At 40.0% G+C, this 17,001-nt stretch overlaps 1 protein-coding gene across 1 annotated transcript; it reads left to right on the forward strand.

Moving 5' to 3' along the window:
- Nucleotides 1-939: 939 nt before the first annotated feature.
- abhd3 (abhydrolase domain containing 3, phospholipase) lies at nt 940-14,690 on the forward strand. Its single transcript, XM_040019447.1, has 9 exons — nt 940-1,227; nt 3,529-3,692; nt 5,386-5,568; nt 6,876-6,921; nt 9,570-9,682; nt 9,965-10,138; nt 11,971-12,019; nt 12,107-12,272; nt 12,435-14,690. The coding sequence occupies exons 1-9, from the start codon at nt 1,066-1,068 to the stop codon at nt 12,614-12,616; spliced, it is 1,239 nt and encodes a 412-aa protein (XP_039875381.1). The 5' UTR covers nt 940-1,065; the 3' UTR covers nt 12,617-14,690.
- The last annotated feature ends 2,311 nt before the right edge of the window (nt 14,691-17,001 follow it).

A 17,001-nucleotide genomic window follows, 5' to 3' on the forward strand; every position in this document is an offset into this window, starting at 1 on the left:
CATTTGTTTGTACTGGAGATTTTGTTCCTTTTTATTTACACTCCAAGTGAAAGAACAATTCTTTAAATGATTGCTCTCTTGGGTCCCGAGAGCAAAGCCTTCCATAGGGTACTGCAAGTAAAAAGTACTGCAATAATGAGCATAAACATGCACAGAAAACACAGCATCTCACACAATATACCAGTACTTTGTGTAAGCACTGTTTTTGAAAGGCTGTTTGATCAGGCCAGTTGTACAAGCTGAATGTACAAAATGCATTTATTCACAGTAAAAACATCTTTCTAAAAAATTTACATCATTTCATTTTTTATTTAAAGGTAATCCAAAAACAATCAGATTACATTACACTGGTTTCCAATCCAGCTGAATATACATATTCAATATACTGAATGATTGTAACCCTTTGTATGGCCCTTGGATCAAAAATGCTCTTTAAGCCCAGTGATTCCCTGTTTTTGGACGTGTGAAAAACTGAAAATAATAATAATTATAATGTATTGAAGTTTTTTTTTTTTAGCCCAGGTTGCCTGTCTGTGGGAATAGATTGGAAAACAGTTGCCATAAGGCCCCTCCAATTAAATTAAACTATACAAATTTCCACAAGGTAAACACCACCACTGGTCCCCATGGAGGTGTGTACCCGCTGGGGCATTTGCCTGTTTTGCTTGGTAAGTAAATTAATTTCACCCTGTACTTCCACAGCAGTAAGTGTATTTTCTGGAGGTCAATGTGCACAGTGATGTTGCTGCTGTTTTTCCAAACACCTTTTTATTGATTTAATTCGCCAGCTTTAGTTTCGCTTTAGTTTTTGGCTGAACCGTCAGCTTTCCAATCCCTGTGCTGCACTGCAGGTCTGTGGACTGCAGGGGGCGCAGGGATGATTCTGAGTTCCCTGTTCTGTATAGCCGGTCAAAGAGCGCCACCTGTCGCTGATACCTATATATCTCTGTCCTCATCGGGTCCCCTTGACTGTCTCCTTCACTGTGGGCTCGCAGGCACACACAGCCGCGTATCACCAGAGCTGGCCGCTGTCCTCGCAGTACCTGAAACACCAGGGACCTTGCAATGATCTCGCTGGACTTAAATTTCAACATTTTGACTCGGGACCTGTCGCATTACCTGGAGAACCAAGTGAAAGTTGGGCTGTTCGGTTCGGGAGTGGGTCTGTCTCTGGTGCTGGGCTTCAGCGCGGCGTACACCTGCTACTATTTGATCTCAGTAGCGAAGGTAATTGACATTAACTTAAGGGTCTGTGTCTTTTGAGGGGAGTCTTCACGGTATACGGCTTGTATATCACATAAATCCCCGTGTGCGGTGTGTGGTCTTTCGCGGAGAAGCATCTTAACTGCCAGGGTACTCGGCGTAGGTGCTGATGGAGGTGTCTGTTAGCTGGCATCAGTTTACCTGGAGGGATAACGCCGCAAAGCAGCACGTGTACGTCGGATGTCAGGCGACGGAGCAAACACTAATCCGTATATAGACTCAAAATGGGTGTTATCCATATTAAAGTTTAGCTCGTATGTAGCGAGAGAAGGACTGCAGTTAGACGTCGGCATTAGGGAAGCTAGGCTAGCTTTTACTGTAAGCTAGAAATGCCGGTAGAAGGTGTTACGTAACGCCCGCTGAGCTGCCGCCGTTCATCTGTAAAGGATGGAGACGAACAGCGTTCACTAAATGAATAAAAAGAAGCTTTTCGTCTGTGACTTTAGGGTTTGAATGTATAAATGTGGTTAAAATAAACGTGGATCTGTGAAATTGCCAGTCAGAATCTCTTAAAGCGGTGGTGTCAAACATGAGGCACGGGGGCCAGAACTGGCCCGCCAAAGGTTCCAATCCGGTCTACTGGAAGGGTGGAAGTTTTTCTTTTTGTTTTTTCACTTTCTTCTTCACTGTACTACACAGGGATGAAAAACGTATGGCTGTTTAAGTGTTGGTAGAGCTAAAGTTGTTTAGCATAAATAAAGATTAAAATACTGTAGTTTTTTTTTTCTTGTTCCAAAAATCATTATTTTTTATTGTTTATTTTATTTTTAATTTGCATTTATTTATTTCTGCTTGTAGCAGAAGTCACTTGACCTTTGAATACACCAGAAATATTGTAGTTCTGTAACTTTTATTAAGTTTTTGTGACTCACAGTCTTGTGAGTGGCAAAGTCTCAATAAAATTTCAGTTTTGATTTTGTTTGGGTTTTTTTTTTTTGCCAAACTAACAAACACTAAAACTAAAGATATTGCCTTTATAATTTTATTTTATTTTATTTTAGTCAGTTTTTTTTCACATCTAATTTTAGTTTTGTTTAGATTTAATTACCTAGATTAACATTTGTAAACAACACATAAAAACCAATCACATCAAAATAATGCAAACAATATACACACACTTTCTTCTACTTTCAGAGGTTTGATGGCTTGAGACAGAAAAGACAGTTTAGACCTATTTTTTGTGAAAGGGGGGGGGGGGGGTAATTGTGCTGTGGAGATGGTAGTAGTTTAAAGGAAGAGGTCTCATCACTCACAATGTTATTTGCTTTTCTCCACACACAGTCCGTATAAATGCTTTCTAAACTTGGCAATGCAATTCCCAACAACATGTAATGGAAATGTAATAAAACCTGTAGCTTAAATTGCTGTAAACTGACTTCCCCACCATAAGCGATGTGATACAACCACCAGGTACTATTTGTCAGTGGATCCCGGAGGTTGCTGGCTCTCAGTAGAGGAAAACCTTTAGCAGATTGAAATGGTTGAAAATATTTGTTTTGCAGCACAAGCTGGAATTGGGGAATGTTCGCCTTCAAATAGAAGTTGTGGCTCTCTGCTTTTGCACTGAAGGCAAACAGGATCTGTTTCTAGTTTGCACCACACTTTTCACCGTTTCACTACAGCTCGGGGACTAGCTGGCCAGTGTTTGTGGATAAATCTGCCACTTCCATTCAAACTACACCAGCTACTAAAGAAATACCTATAGCCATTTTTCCTAGTGACAGGTGGTTGCCAGGGGGTGAGTGACTGGTCTTTAGACCTGCGTTGCCATGGAGAGTACCCGCAACCTCCAGCAACCACTTTTATACCCTCAGTCAGGGAATGCAAATTTTTGTGTGTGTGTGCGTGCGTGTTTATTTCTTTACATTAAAAGGTTGGTTATTATGCAGTTGTTTAACTAGGCCAGCTCACTTGAGATTATATTGGGCCATGTGTGGCCGATGAGTTTGACACCCGTGACTTAATGCAAAGTAAGCAGCTTGCTATGCTTGAACATGGTTGTGCACATTAATCATGCACAACTGTAGGTTTATGCACTCATAAAGCAAACTCTGTCACAGTTAGATCTGTATTGGTCTGTATTAGATGTGATGATAATGAATATATTTAGATTTAGCTTTACCACATGTGACAGTAAATTTATTATTACAGTAATGGATCTATTGTTAAGACTAAATAACAGTACTTTAAATGAGTCCTGTAGGGAGACGAAGTCTCTTATATGATTTTAACCTGTGCCATCCTACATTCACGTCTGTTTTGCAGAAGCCACAGCTGATCTCTGGAGGTAAGAAGTTCTACCATTTTCTGAGGGAGCAATGTCCAGTAGTGTCAGAGACCTACTACCCCACCTTTTGGTGTTGGGAGAGCCGCATCCAGACTCTGCTGAGACCTTTCGTCACAGCCAAACCGGGGGTCATCTACAGAAAGTAAGTCCCCGCTGTGACTGATGTGCCAATTGTCACTTTCATCCTCTAAGCTTATATTTTATTTCTCCTTTGAATCAATTTTGTTCCACAAGAGATTTCAGCATTACTAAATGTCAGGGAAAACATTTTGAGTATTTTGCTGCTGACTGTGCTTGGCTTTATCAAACTTGCTCACTGAGAAATTGCTGTTGGTCGTTCTTTCCAGTGCCACAACTGGAAACAAATCCGGCTCTTGTTCTTTGCCAATCTCCAAAGCCCAGAGGAGAAAGAGATCCTTTGTGTCACCGTGCTGGCTTGGTCCGCCAGGCCTGCTCCTTGAAAATGTTCATTCTGCTGAAGATTAATTGGCACTGCATTCCCTACCCCCCACATATCTCAAGATAAGAGATTAGAATGAGTGAAGACAGATTTGGTTTTAATTATAACACATGTATAACTTATTTATTTGTTTTCACTTGGGGAAAAAAAGACCCTCATTTTTCGCGTACATGCGTTTTGCCCAAGTGTGTGTGTTTATAACTGTAAACTGTACAACTGATCTGATGTCCTTATGTTTAGGTGTCTGTACCATGTACTAGACATTAGAGTAAAAGACAAAAATACAATCTTTAATATTCTTTTTCCATGTTTTCTTAATTCCTTACATAAAACCACAGCTGATTTGGTTTAAATATGACTTTTAATTCAAGGGAAACAGTAAAGAATTAAGAACTGTACACCATTAATCTGCCACAAGGACTTTGACACTGCCTCTGCTTTTCACAGAGATCTTTGTCAAGGAGAAAAATGCTCCCATAATGCCCCTGGGTGTACAGATGCTAGTGGAGGTCTGTGCTACCGCATCAAACCTAGAAAGACTGATAGTTGCATTCACTCAAGTTATTATTACATGGCCTCTGGGGACAGCAGGACACTCCTCCTATTATGAAGTTATACAAGGTTGACCCAAGGACGGACAGCGTGAAAGATGTCCGATGTATCATAGGCTGTCTGGGTGAAATTCCACTCAGCTTGTTGTCATAGCTGGGGATTAGCACCACGGACTCTGCTGGTTTCTCCGAATTGGCCTTTCTTGACTTTAAAGTCTCGCCTCAGGTGCATATTTCATGGCCGTTCTGTAATTTCACGCTGTCTCTCTTAACCGCCGGACGGCCAAGTTGGGCTCAGCGGCTTGTGTGTTTGTGTGTGCGGAGCAGGTTTAAAAATGCACCGAGACTGAATTACATCATCTGCCACGCACGGGTTGTGCATCCACGAAATTGATTAGCTATAAGAACCCATTGGTGCAATGCCCTCCTCTTTATTTGAATTTGCTGTGTGTTGCAGAGTCTGCTGACAAGGTGCTCGCAAGGGAAATGAGGCAGCTGTCAGTGAGTGTTGTGCTCACATATCCAGTCCCCACTTTAGCAGCGTGTGTAACGGATGCAATGAAGTAATCCCGTTACTTAAAAGTATTAATTGTGATGTGAAAGAAGAAGTGGACTATTTCCACTGTTTTTATAGCTATTTCATTAGCAGATATGCTTTTTAATTCAAATTTCACACCAGTGTTGTCCCATGTTTGTGTCTGACTGTATATATACTGTATATATACAATGGATGAAATGAAGAAGACGATATATACAGGGGCACAGAGTGATCATTGTCAGGAAGACCGGTGTTGCTGACTTGCATGTCCTTCTCGTCTCTGCAGTGAGCTCATTAAAGCAGCAGATGGAGGACAGATCTCTTTGGATTGGTTCGACAACGATGACAGCCTTTCTCATCCCGACCCTGCCACCAGGCCCACAGTCCTCCTCCTCCCCGGTCTGACCGGCACCAGCCGAGAGTCCTACATCTTACACATGGTCCAACAGAGCCGGGATCTGGGCTATAGGTGGGTGGTCTTGGCTGAATAGCCTGGCTGACTCAAAGAACTGACAATTTCTCTGCTTTATGTTCTAATTTGCTATCCACAGACTGCAGATTTCATGTCCAAATAAAGTGAAAGAACTTTCACTGGCTTTCATGATTGCAAAGTAAAATCTGCAACCAGTTCTGTAGTGCTTTTGCGAGATTTTTTATACCTTTATATAATGGGTCCATGAGTGACAGGGGCTCGGGGTTATTTGAGGTGAAATCACAAATAAAGTGGGCAGCTAAGCTCCGTGTCGAGAGCTGCTTTTGTAAATAGCCAAATGTAGCCCGAGCTTGAAGAGTTGCAGAGGGAGGCACTTTTTTTCCCCCTCCACTTTCCTTCATCTCCAATAGGCCCTGTCTATGTTCTCTCTGCACTCATTCTTTCACATAGATTTGGAAAGGCATGGGAAGAGAGCCGGCAAACTCAGCATCTTCCACCCCTCTCCCCTGTCTGTGTAGCTTAATTAATTACAGCTTATCCGGGTACAAGCTTTGCAGCTTAGCCCGGACCAGCCTCCGAGTGTATGCTGCAGCGTGTGTTTAAGCACTCCACCACCACCACCACCTCCTTCTCCCCCCTCCTCTCGCCCAGCACCCTGTGCAGCTCTGCCCTGCTGCTGCTGCTGCTGCTGCTGAGTTATGCCGATTATAAAAACAGCAGGTCTGACTCCAGCAGATAATAGATGACTGGCGAGATGCTGATGCCTTTGCTTTGCAGTACAAACACAGTTCCTTTACACAGCTGTGCCTCCCTGCGCACTTCATCGTATACACAGTTCATTTCTTTTATGTAAGAAATGTTTGTTTAAAGAAATCTGGGCTGTTGCTTTCATTTGGACGTGAGCTTTTATAGGTTTTTGATTAACTGTAAAACCCTGAAATTGGCAGGAAATGTAAAAAATAAGCCATTTACTAGCGATTTAGCCAGTTTGAAATCTGAAGTTGGTTAGTTTACACCAATCGAAGGCACATTTGAGGATGTTTTATCAGCAAACTTTGGATTTTCTTCTGGAAAGCTAAGTAAAAGAGCTAGTCAGTGGTTGTTTAATACACTAATCAGTTCAGATCTCCTTATATTACATACACATGTACAACATATACAATTACTTTGCAGCATGCAGTTAGTTTTTATAGTAATAAATCCAAATATTATGTATAAAATGTCAAGAAACAGCACTACATTCTCGACAAACTCAATCTAATATATTCAAAATGTAACATTTACCTGCTGCCCATTAAATTTGACAGTGATTATTAAAATGGTATATGTTTTGTGGATTTCAGATGCGTGGTTTTCAACAACAGAGGAGTTTCTGGTGAAACATTACTGGTAAGATCTGTTCCAACACGTGTCAAAGATTTCATTCTTTTTTTTTTTTCTTCTTTTTCGTCCGTGAGCCCCGTCCATGTTCACAGCGTCAGACACGACTGTTTAGGACAGCTGACCTCCCTGTAGAGTTGCTCTTTTTCTTCTGTTGCACACGTGTCGCAGAGCCCACAGGGAGCCTGAGTGGACGCCGAACAGACAATGTTGCTGCACAGCAGGGATTAAGTTACAGACAGATACTGTATTTTAATGCCGAGCCACAGAAATATGAGCTCGCCAAACACGTGCTGTCCCGACACCTGGCTTAATCTCTCCTCTTGCACTCGGGTATATTGAGCTAATACAAATTAGCTCAAACTTGGATATTGTATTCCATGCACATTGCATTTAATGGCTCCACTCTCTGCACTCTCTGCATGTCTCTGCTTTAGAATAGAGATACCTTCTACTACCTGCTACATTTACTATCACCATTGCATAGAGATTTTAGTCAAAGTGGTGTTTTATCACCTGGAGAGAGTGCACAAAATCAAACCTTCAGATTTGAAACAAGAGCAAAGGATCCAGTGTCACTGTGTTTGATTGGGGTTTACATCCAGAACTCAGTTGGTTCAGCTGTTATTACATTTGAGCTGGACCCTGTAATCCTGGCACCGTACCAGGTCGTTGGGGCAGTTTTCTCCCTCTGTCAGTGGAGAAAATGGTGCGATATTCAGTGCAAATGCTTTAGCACTTGTATGCTTCTCTGTCCAGTAAGTGTGAATATCCTCCATTGTTCAACCAGGCCAGTTTTTCCAAATGGCCCACTGTGTGAAAGATGCACACTGATACAAAGATTATCCCTAAGTGCTATAGCCCTATTTCCAGACCTTGAGAAAACGCCTATTACATTACACTCTCCTGTGGAGTTGCTTTGCAGTGAATATGTTCACTCTGCTAAGTCTGTTCCCCTGAGACATTATTAATTTGTTGTTTTGTTACATATTCAATTCAAAAATAAGCATAGTAAGATCTGGTGGCCTATTAAAGTTCTGCTCTTGTCCAGAACTATTAAAGGAAGCATAAGAGAACAGAAAAGCAGGAATATAGTTTGCCTGAGCTTCTTCTTGAATCCTAATGAGCAGCCTTGGAGAGCTGAGAAACTGGACTTGTTAAATAGGCTCCTTCAAGTTAGAGCAGGCTTGTTTTAAATGTTAAGTAGCCTGCTCTGAGTGATAACACTGTTTCAAGTCGAATAAAATGTCACCCCCACATACACAGAAAAGCATTCTTATCATACTCAGAAATTGCCAAATAAACAATAATAATGAGTCTCAGAAAAATGGGTTATCCTGTGCTGGCCTGCTAAAACATTTTTTATGTAGATACACAGCGTGAACAGGTAAATGTGAATCCACTTTTCATGGCTTTATAGAGAAGAGATTCTCGTGGTCTACTGAGCAAATGACACTGAAGGTTTCAATAGAGTTCACTCACTGGATACTTCATTATGTACACCATGCTATTACTGAATTGGAATACCCTTTGCCTTCAGAGCTACCTTAATTCTGCGTGGCATAGATTCAATAAGGTGCTGAAAATATTCCTCAGAGATTTTGCTCCATATTGTTGTGGTAGCATCACCCAGTTGCTGCAGATTTATTTACTGCACATCTTTGGTTCCATCACAGGTGCTTTATTGGATTGATACTGACTGTTAAGGGCATTTGAATACGGAGAACTCTGTGACATATTAAAAAAAACAGTTTGAGATGATTTAAGCCTTAGTGATAACATGGTGCGTTATCCTGCTGGAACCAGCCATCAGAAGAATGGTACACTGTGGTCATAATGGGATGTACATGGTCAGCAACAATACTCTGGTAGATTAGGGCATTTAAACAACACTCAGTTGTTACTAAGGGGCCCAAAGTGTGCGAAGAAAATATCCATATTATCATGAGATCACTGGCAAAAGCTTGAATGATCGATACTAGGCAGGATGTATCCATTGCTTTCAACTCATCAGACCAGGCAACACTTTTCCAATCTTCTGTTGCCCAATTTTGGTGGTCCCAATGGGAGCCTCTCTTTCTAGTTCTTATCTGAGAGGAGTGATAGTCATTGTGGTCTTCTGTTGCTGCTGTAGCCCATCTGCTTTAAGGTTTAACATGTGTGTTTAGAGATGCTGTTCTGCATGCCTTGTTATTTGAGTAGCTGTTGCCTAAATGCCAGTTCAAAGCAGTCTGGCCTCTGGACAAACATTTTCACCCAGAGAATTGCAGCTCATTGGATATTTTCTCTTTTGATGGCCATTCTTTGTAAACCCTGGAGATGGCAGTGTGGAAAAATCCCAGCAGATCAGAAATTTTTGAAATACTCAAACCAGCCTTTCTGGCACCAACAACCACATCACATTCATTTAAATCACCTTTCTCCTCTATTCTGATGCACAGTTTGAATTTCAGTATGTCTGTGGACTGTCAGCCTGTCTCCATAAAATCCTTTAGAAGAAACAGCTGCTCTACCAAACTAATAAACTGTAATGTCATCTAAGGTTTTACTATACTAAGTTTCCAGTTTTCACTATTGTTGGGTCTTCATCGTGGTTTTGACAGAGACAAAGAATCAGAAAGGCAGGAGTGACTGTGTTATGTTGCTGTCATACCCAGACCCCAAGGACCTACTGTGCAGCCAACACAGAGGATCTGGAGACTGTTCTTGAACACATCCAGAGGGCCTATGAAGCTGCTCCACTCATGGCTGCAGGAGTGTCCATGGGCGGGTAATGGAGCCACTCTTTACAAGCTAGCTTGCACATACTGCTAATAAAAGTCAGAATAAACATTAAAGCTACTTTTCACGATGCAGCTTTAGTAAACTGTGAGATATTGAACATTTACTGTGTGTTGGGGACATGTCAGTGCTTTGTTTTATTATTTTCCAGTTGTTCGGCGCACTCTGCCAAATAATGTGTTTTTTATTGCACAACGGTAATCCTCTGAATTGGGGGATTGGTCATTCAGTTTCCCTCTGTCCCTTCATCTCTCCCTCTCTCCATATTCAGGATGATGCTGGCAAACTACTTGGGGCGCAAGGGCCGGGAAACCTGTCTGAAAGGGGTCGTGGTCTTCTCAGCGGGCTGGGATGTGTTTGAGTGCACCGCTTCACTGGAAAAACCCCTGGACCGTTTCCTCTTCAACTCCTACCTCACCAGCTGCCTACAAGCCTCTGTGCATAGGTCAGCCAGGGCCAGAGCAGGGATTAACACAGCCACTAAGTCACTGCCAGCGCTAGATTCTAAACAGAGGCTTGAACAACTGGGTTTCAAATATTTATGTTTGGTTTGCTCATTTAAAAGTTGTGGGGTGGAGGGGTATGCTTTATTATTTGTTAGGTGATGAACAAAACATTTAAACAAAGCCTGACTACATATCCACAATATATTCCTACTTGTGTGTTAATATGTGCAATGACATATACATATATGTATATTTACCTAGTGCTGCCTCATCATTTTTCTTATTGGACATCACTGAGTTTTTCCTAAGTTATTGTGTTAGAAGAAGAAGTAAAAGATGATATTTTTTATTTATCCGGTTAGAAAATTTAATTAAAACTAAATAGCTCAAATACATAGACTAGTGACAGCTCGATAAATTACAATATGACAAAACAAATATTTTAATAAGGTAAAAGCCTAATCGGAAATCAATAAATGCTTAATCATAATTAAGTAAATAATAATTATGATGATGTAGTGGTTTGCACTGTTGCCTTTCAGCAACAGGGTCAAAGGTAAAGGTCAAGGCTGAACCACCTTTACATGGTGTCACTCTGGGTAATCGAGACTTCCCCTCGCTGTCTCACTGTCATTTGCTGTGTAACCATATGTCAAATGCAGGATGGATAAATAGCCCAGTGTAAACCTAAAGAGCACCTTTATTGCATTGATGATGATGATGATGATGATAGTAAATCCAGAAATCCAGACTAATAACGGACTAAAGGACTAATAACTGATTTAATAGCCAGGGACAACACAAGGGTGGATTGATAAACACTGAGGAGAAGACAGTGCTATTTCTACACATGAGGGTAATTAGTAGAAGTGGACACAGCAGGGTCATGAGGCACATGTGATTGTAATGAAAGACAATGAGGCATGAGGTGAAGTAAAACTAAACACAAAGCACAAGTGAGAAATAACGCCTAAGATAAGACAGGAAGTGAGAAACAATAAACAGGGAAACGCAGACACGGGATTGAACTAAACGAAGAAGAATTGACAAGAGGAGAAGACGGGAAACACTGAGGAAACAAATGAAACTGGAAAAATAAATTATAACAAGAACTAAAGGCCCCAAAAATGCTAGAGAATAAATTAGGATCAATAGTCACCATTATGAACAGCTAATGAATTCAATGCCAAAAGTTCAAAAAGCCACAGTCCAGAATTAATAGATGGATAAAAATATTCTTATATAATACACAAATGACATCCACAAATGGCATCTTCATGTTGCCTAGCAACTGCAATTTTTTCTAGCATTTATGCAATTAACATTTAACAAAAGCATCAACTCATTTAGATCCACAAAAGTTGAATTGAAGCTGCCTAGCAACGGGCTAAAACGGCCCATTTTTCGCAGCCTCTACAACCCCCACGTTTTTTACTTCTCTTGATGCGAATGAGAATATCAGTTCATGCTTATTTTAAATAAATATAACTGATATTAGCTTATCATCAAGCCAGTTGTGTTCTTTAGAATATTGCTATTTAAGACAAATACTGATGACAACGTTTGCACATCTGAAACCGGGATCATGCTGAGAGGAAATGAAGGCTATGTATGAGGAGCTGAACTTCTTTAGCAGGAGGAATGTTCTCATATCGATGTTGAGGTTTTATTGAAAAAAGCTTTTTTGAATTTATCTTTTCTTTTCCGGGGTAGATTATTATATTGTTACAACCTTGTCAGCATTTCTGGGGAAAATTTTCAAATGCAAGTCATGTAACCTAACAGCAGTTAGTGACCTGTTTTTTGTTTTTGTTTTAAATCTGCCCCGCAGGCACAGACCAGTGCTCGAAAAATGTTACGACATTGATCATGTCATGAAGGTAGGGGATTATTTTCAGCGGCGTTAAGCCATGCCAATTTCATTAAATAAAGTAGACCAAATAAATCGTTTTACCGCATTCCCACAGGCAAGGACCATCCGAGAGTTTGACGAGAGGTTCACCTCCATAATGTTTGGTTATCCTACCAATGACGACTACTACCGCGATGCCAGTCCTGTCCACAGGCTCAAATCTGTGCAGGTGCCAATGCTATGTCTCAACGCTGCTGACGATGTCTTTTCTCCATCTCACGGTGAGTCTCCAGTCCAAAGTCCAGTTCATGGGTGAAAATACTTCAACTACGTGAACTAATGATAACATTCTGGCATGTCATGTAAAGAGATTGCACAGAGATTAAGCAAAAAAAAAAAAACCCAAAACAAAACAAAAAGTGAATTCTGTGTTTTGTTTGCAGCCATTCCAGTGGAGGCAGTGAAACAGAACCCTAACCTGGCCATGCTCATTACCCATCACGGCGGCCATATTGGTTTCCTGGAGGGCCTGTGGCCACGTCAGAGCACTTATATGGACCGAGTCTTCAAGCAGTTTGCAAAGGCGGTCATTGAGCAAAGCAACCAACTCAAAGACCTCTCCTGATAAGAAAATGTAACTGATGTTCTGGTTTTACATTTTTATTATGTCTTCTTGATACATTCTGTCCTTTATTTCTTCCATTTTAAAACCCATTCTTGTTTTTTATACCTTATTCAGCCCTTTCTGCATTACATCTACCTTTTCCTCTCTACCAGACCAGTTCTGCAGTTTTTCTTTCTTCCGATGACTTCTTCTATCCTTGCCCTCCATAGGTCTGTTCTATTTTTGCTGCCACAAGCAAAAAAAGAATCCTCATTCTTTCTCATTTTAAAGGGCACATTTTATTGAATGCAGCATTTGTGTTGCACTCAGCATTAATTTATTGATCCCATGCAGTTAAAAGTCTGTAGTCCTGCAAGCAAAGCTGTTCATGTCACAGCTGAAATACTGAATCTGTGCCCATTTGTGCATTAGCTAGCTAAAGAATTATGTGATTACCGTGTGCAATCATCAGTACTGTACATGAGATTCCAATCATTTTTGTTTATGAAGCATCCTCTATTGCTTTTATCATGAAGACATCTGTAGGATTTTAGCCCTCAGGGATTTTTTTTTATTTCCTTAACTTCATTTTCCTTAACTTCTTTCCCTCCTTTGTACTTTCTCAGTTATTCTCCTGGAGTTTGAGTTTTTCTAAGTTTACGTCCACACAAAGTTATTTATTTTCTTCTAAAGTAATAGTTTCATATTTTTGTCTTTTGAGTTGTGAAGCTTGAATTCACTTTCTTTTAAATATGATGCTAATATCATGAGATGAATAGCTTAAAGACTGGAAGCATAAAGATTGGAAGCAGAGGAAAGCAGCGCCTCTGAAGCTCTAAATAAAATGCAGTGCCGTGAAAAAGTATTTTCCCTCTTCCTGAGTTCTTAGGTTTTTTTTTTTCATATTTTCATACTTCAGATCAGCAAAATAAATTTTAATATTTAACAAAGATAACCAGAGTAAATACATAAAAATCTGTGTGATGATCTGAATCATGTAAGTAATGTAATTTAATAAATGTGCAAAAAAATAAACAAATCAGGAAGAGGGAAAATACTTTTTCTCTGCATTTTAGTGTAATGTTACTAAGGGATACTTCCCTCTCGTTGCCAGGAGAAGAATTGTCACGGGAGAGGAGTACCCACAAATTAAACATGAAATTGCAAAGCTCTTATATTTTGGCATAATTTTTGTCGCTGTTAATAAATAATCAGAAAGCAGTCATAAAGAAACGTAAGTCCTCGAATGCAGTAGTTTGAGCGCGCTGCATAGTAATTACACATTTTAAAGCAAAAAAGTGCAAATTTAATTGGTTTTTATCTTATTTATTTATTTATTTGTTGCATAGTTGACATTTTGCTACATCAGATGGTCAAAAATAACTATTAAAATATAGGTTTGCCTAAAATCTGTCCAATATTAATAAGTACTCACCTTTACCACACACAGACAGATAATGTAGTGCCTGGACTAAAGCTTTCTTTCTTTTACCTCTGAAGTTGTCAGAGGTAGGAGTGACGTCACTCTCGAGTTGACCGTTCCAGCAGTAGTAGTAGTACGTGGAAAATATCGTATTTTGGGTTATTTCCAAATTTTATGTAGTTTATAATTTTGACTTCTCAGATACATAACTCATAATTTTTGAGTTATTAAGTAATTTAGCTTCCCCCCCCCCCCCAAAAATAAAAAAATAAAAAAAATAAATAAAAAAATTTCAGCTTGTATAGAGTTCAAATTGGAAAGTCCTACATCAAAGTTGGGATTTCCAACTCTTCAGTTGGAACACAGTATATTTCCTAGTCTCATGAGTAACTTTAATGTGTTTGGTTACCCGTGTAACTCTGGTTCTCTGAGGTATCTCATGATAGGATATGCCCTCCGACGTAACGAAAAGCTCCACTAGCACAAAGTCCTTCTACGATCTTAATTGCTGATCTATTTGGTTCAAGTCCACTGGATGTCTTTGTCATCAGTGCTTGCGAACATCTGTGTGGGCATCTGCGTACCTGCCTGTTTTTTGTGACTGCACGGAGTCGTCTGTGAAGAATTTAAATAACAATGGACCAGCTACCCATCTATCCCAGGCAGTGGGCATAAAACAGACTTCAGAGAAGTGTAACAGAAAAAACTACGCAGCTATGGTCTAAATCAATGTCCATCTCTGCAACAGAGTATAACCAATGCTTAAAGCCTAGGTTATGCTCTGTTAGTTCATTATCATGTAAACTGTCTGCAAAAAGAATAGGCAGACACACGGACATCCACAGAAACCTGCTAACCATCTGATGACGAAGGGCTCATTTATAATAGCCCTTGGCTTCAATGTATAAAAGCAATGTATATTTGTCAGTCCGCTAGTTGAGGCTGCCATTTTAATAAAAAAAAAATTAAAAAAAAAAGGAAAAATCTACCTAAATCAACCTGTTTTAGAGCTTTACAGGGATAACCAAGCTGAGCTAGTTTCCCCCTTCTTTCATTCTTTATGCTAATCAAGTAACCGGCCTCTGGCTGCAGCTTCATATGTAGCAGACCGAGAGTGGAGTGGTGTCAGCCTCCTTATCTATCCCACACTGCGAAATCGAACAAGCATATTTTGAATTGTTCCTGTCTGTATGTCTCCTGCATGCACTTTTATTTTGACTCATTCTTCCATTCATGCACCAAATAGTTTTACGACATGGAGACAAATTCATCAATGACGAGGAATGTAAAATTGCACTATGTAAGTTGAAAAATTCCTTAATGCAAAGCACTTCATTTCATGAGAAAAATGAAAGTGCATCCCAAAGGTTGAACAGAGCAAATGAGAGTATGGAAATTTCACAAGGTTTTCTTTCTTCAAATGTTGAAAACGAGTCCTTAACGCAGGTCTGAGAGTGCTAGACTCAGTGGATGTGAATGAAATAATGCACACGGTGACTGAAAGTGTTAGATGTTGCTTTACTAAATGCAAAGCCTGGTTTCCAGTCATTTTTTGTTTTCTTTTGCCAACAATGATCAAGGGGCTGGCTACCATGTATGAGTTAGCATCAGTGAAACAATCAGATCTGACTGGAAGCCAGACTTTCAGTAATGCACTGCGTGAAGGATTTTTCCTGTTCCTGTGGAATTATTATTTTTTTTGTGTTTGTTTGTCCTACCAAGTGTCCATTGTGCAGCATGTGTCTTATCAGTGTCATCATGCCCTGAACGTTAACACCACTTTGTAATATGTAGCACAAAGGACATGTTTGTCTGTTCATAGGATTCATTTCATTTTTTTACACTGTATAAAAAGAAGAAAATTAAACATTCGGTTTAACATGTGCGGCAATAAAGAGTTTAACTTTAAAACAATGTCTCTATATAAGTACTAGTATATACGGATTATCAACATGAGTGTAATATGCTGTATTTAATAAATAAATAAACAAATTCTAAGTCATTTTGGCTCCTGTCTCCAGATTTGTTTCTTTTTTCTTTCTATTTTTTTAAACTTGTTTTTTCTGTAATAATTACATTTAAAACACAAAGTTGGATAGCCTTCCCAAGAGTCGCGTGAGACTGCCTTCATCATCGTCCTCTGACGCCAGGACATTTGACAGTCCACCATTTGAGCTGGCTTACTGCGTGACCGCTGTGTCACCAAAGGGTCACACTGTCTCTTCTCTCACACCATCAGATTGGGATTTGGGCCTTAGAATTGACTCGCTCCACACTCATGAGCTTAGCCGTTGATAGGATATGCATGACTGCAGTAGTGGATGTGATCCACCAAAAGCCAACTGTAATCCGCCAGCACTCCACTTCCCCACAGACCAAGCCCTCAATAAGCCCACAGACAGATGAGCTTCGGTTATATGAAAACCTGTGATTAATTAGAGTAGACTGCCAAGAAGGGTGAGTAATTTTGTCTATGTATCTAATATAAATGTCCCACTTTGGACTTTACCCTCCGTATCTGATCCAATTGTTGCTTTTTCTTGACATATCTACTGGGATTGCCACCAAAAAAATTTAAAAAGTGGCAAATTTCATATACATACCGGTACATATCTCTGAAGCATAAGCAATAAGCATGTTTGTGTGTGCTTGTTTCTTCTTCTACACAGTCATGAGTTGAGCCCCAAACTTGGCACACAGGTGCATAATAGTCCCCTGGTGGTTTTTTATCTACAGTAGATATTATGGCATCATCAAGTTGCCTGGCAACCAAATAGCAATGGGCTAAAATGACATGGTTTTAGCATTTGTGCACCTGTAACGCCTTATAATAGCATCATATCGTTTTTATTCTGTGACAATAACTTCTCATTAATATCCACAAAAGCCATCTTGTTGCCTGGCAACCACCTAGCGATACTCTACTTGTTTTTTGGTCTTTATTCACCTGCAACTCCTTGCAAAAGCAGCTCATCATTTCAAT

The sequence above is a fragment of the Simochromis diagramma genome, unplaced genomic scaffold, assembly GCF_900408965.1.
Source record: "Simochromis diagramma unplaced genomic scaffold, fSimDia1.1 OVJJ01000205.1, whole genome shotgun sequence".
In the NCBI taxonomy this organism is placed as follows: domain Eukaryota; kingdom Metazoa; phylum Chordata; class Actinopteri; order Cichliformes; family Cichlidae; genus Simochromis; species Simochromis diagramma.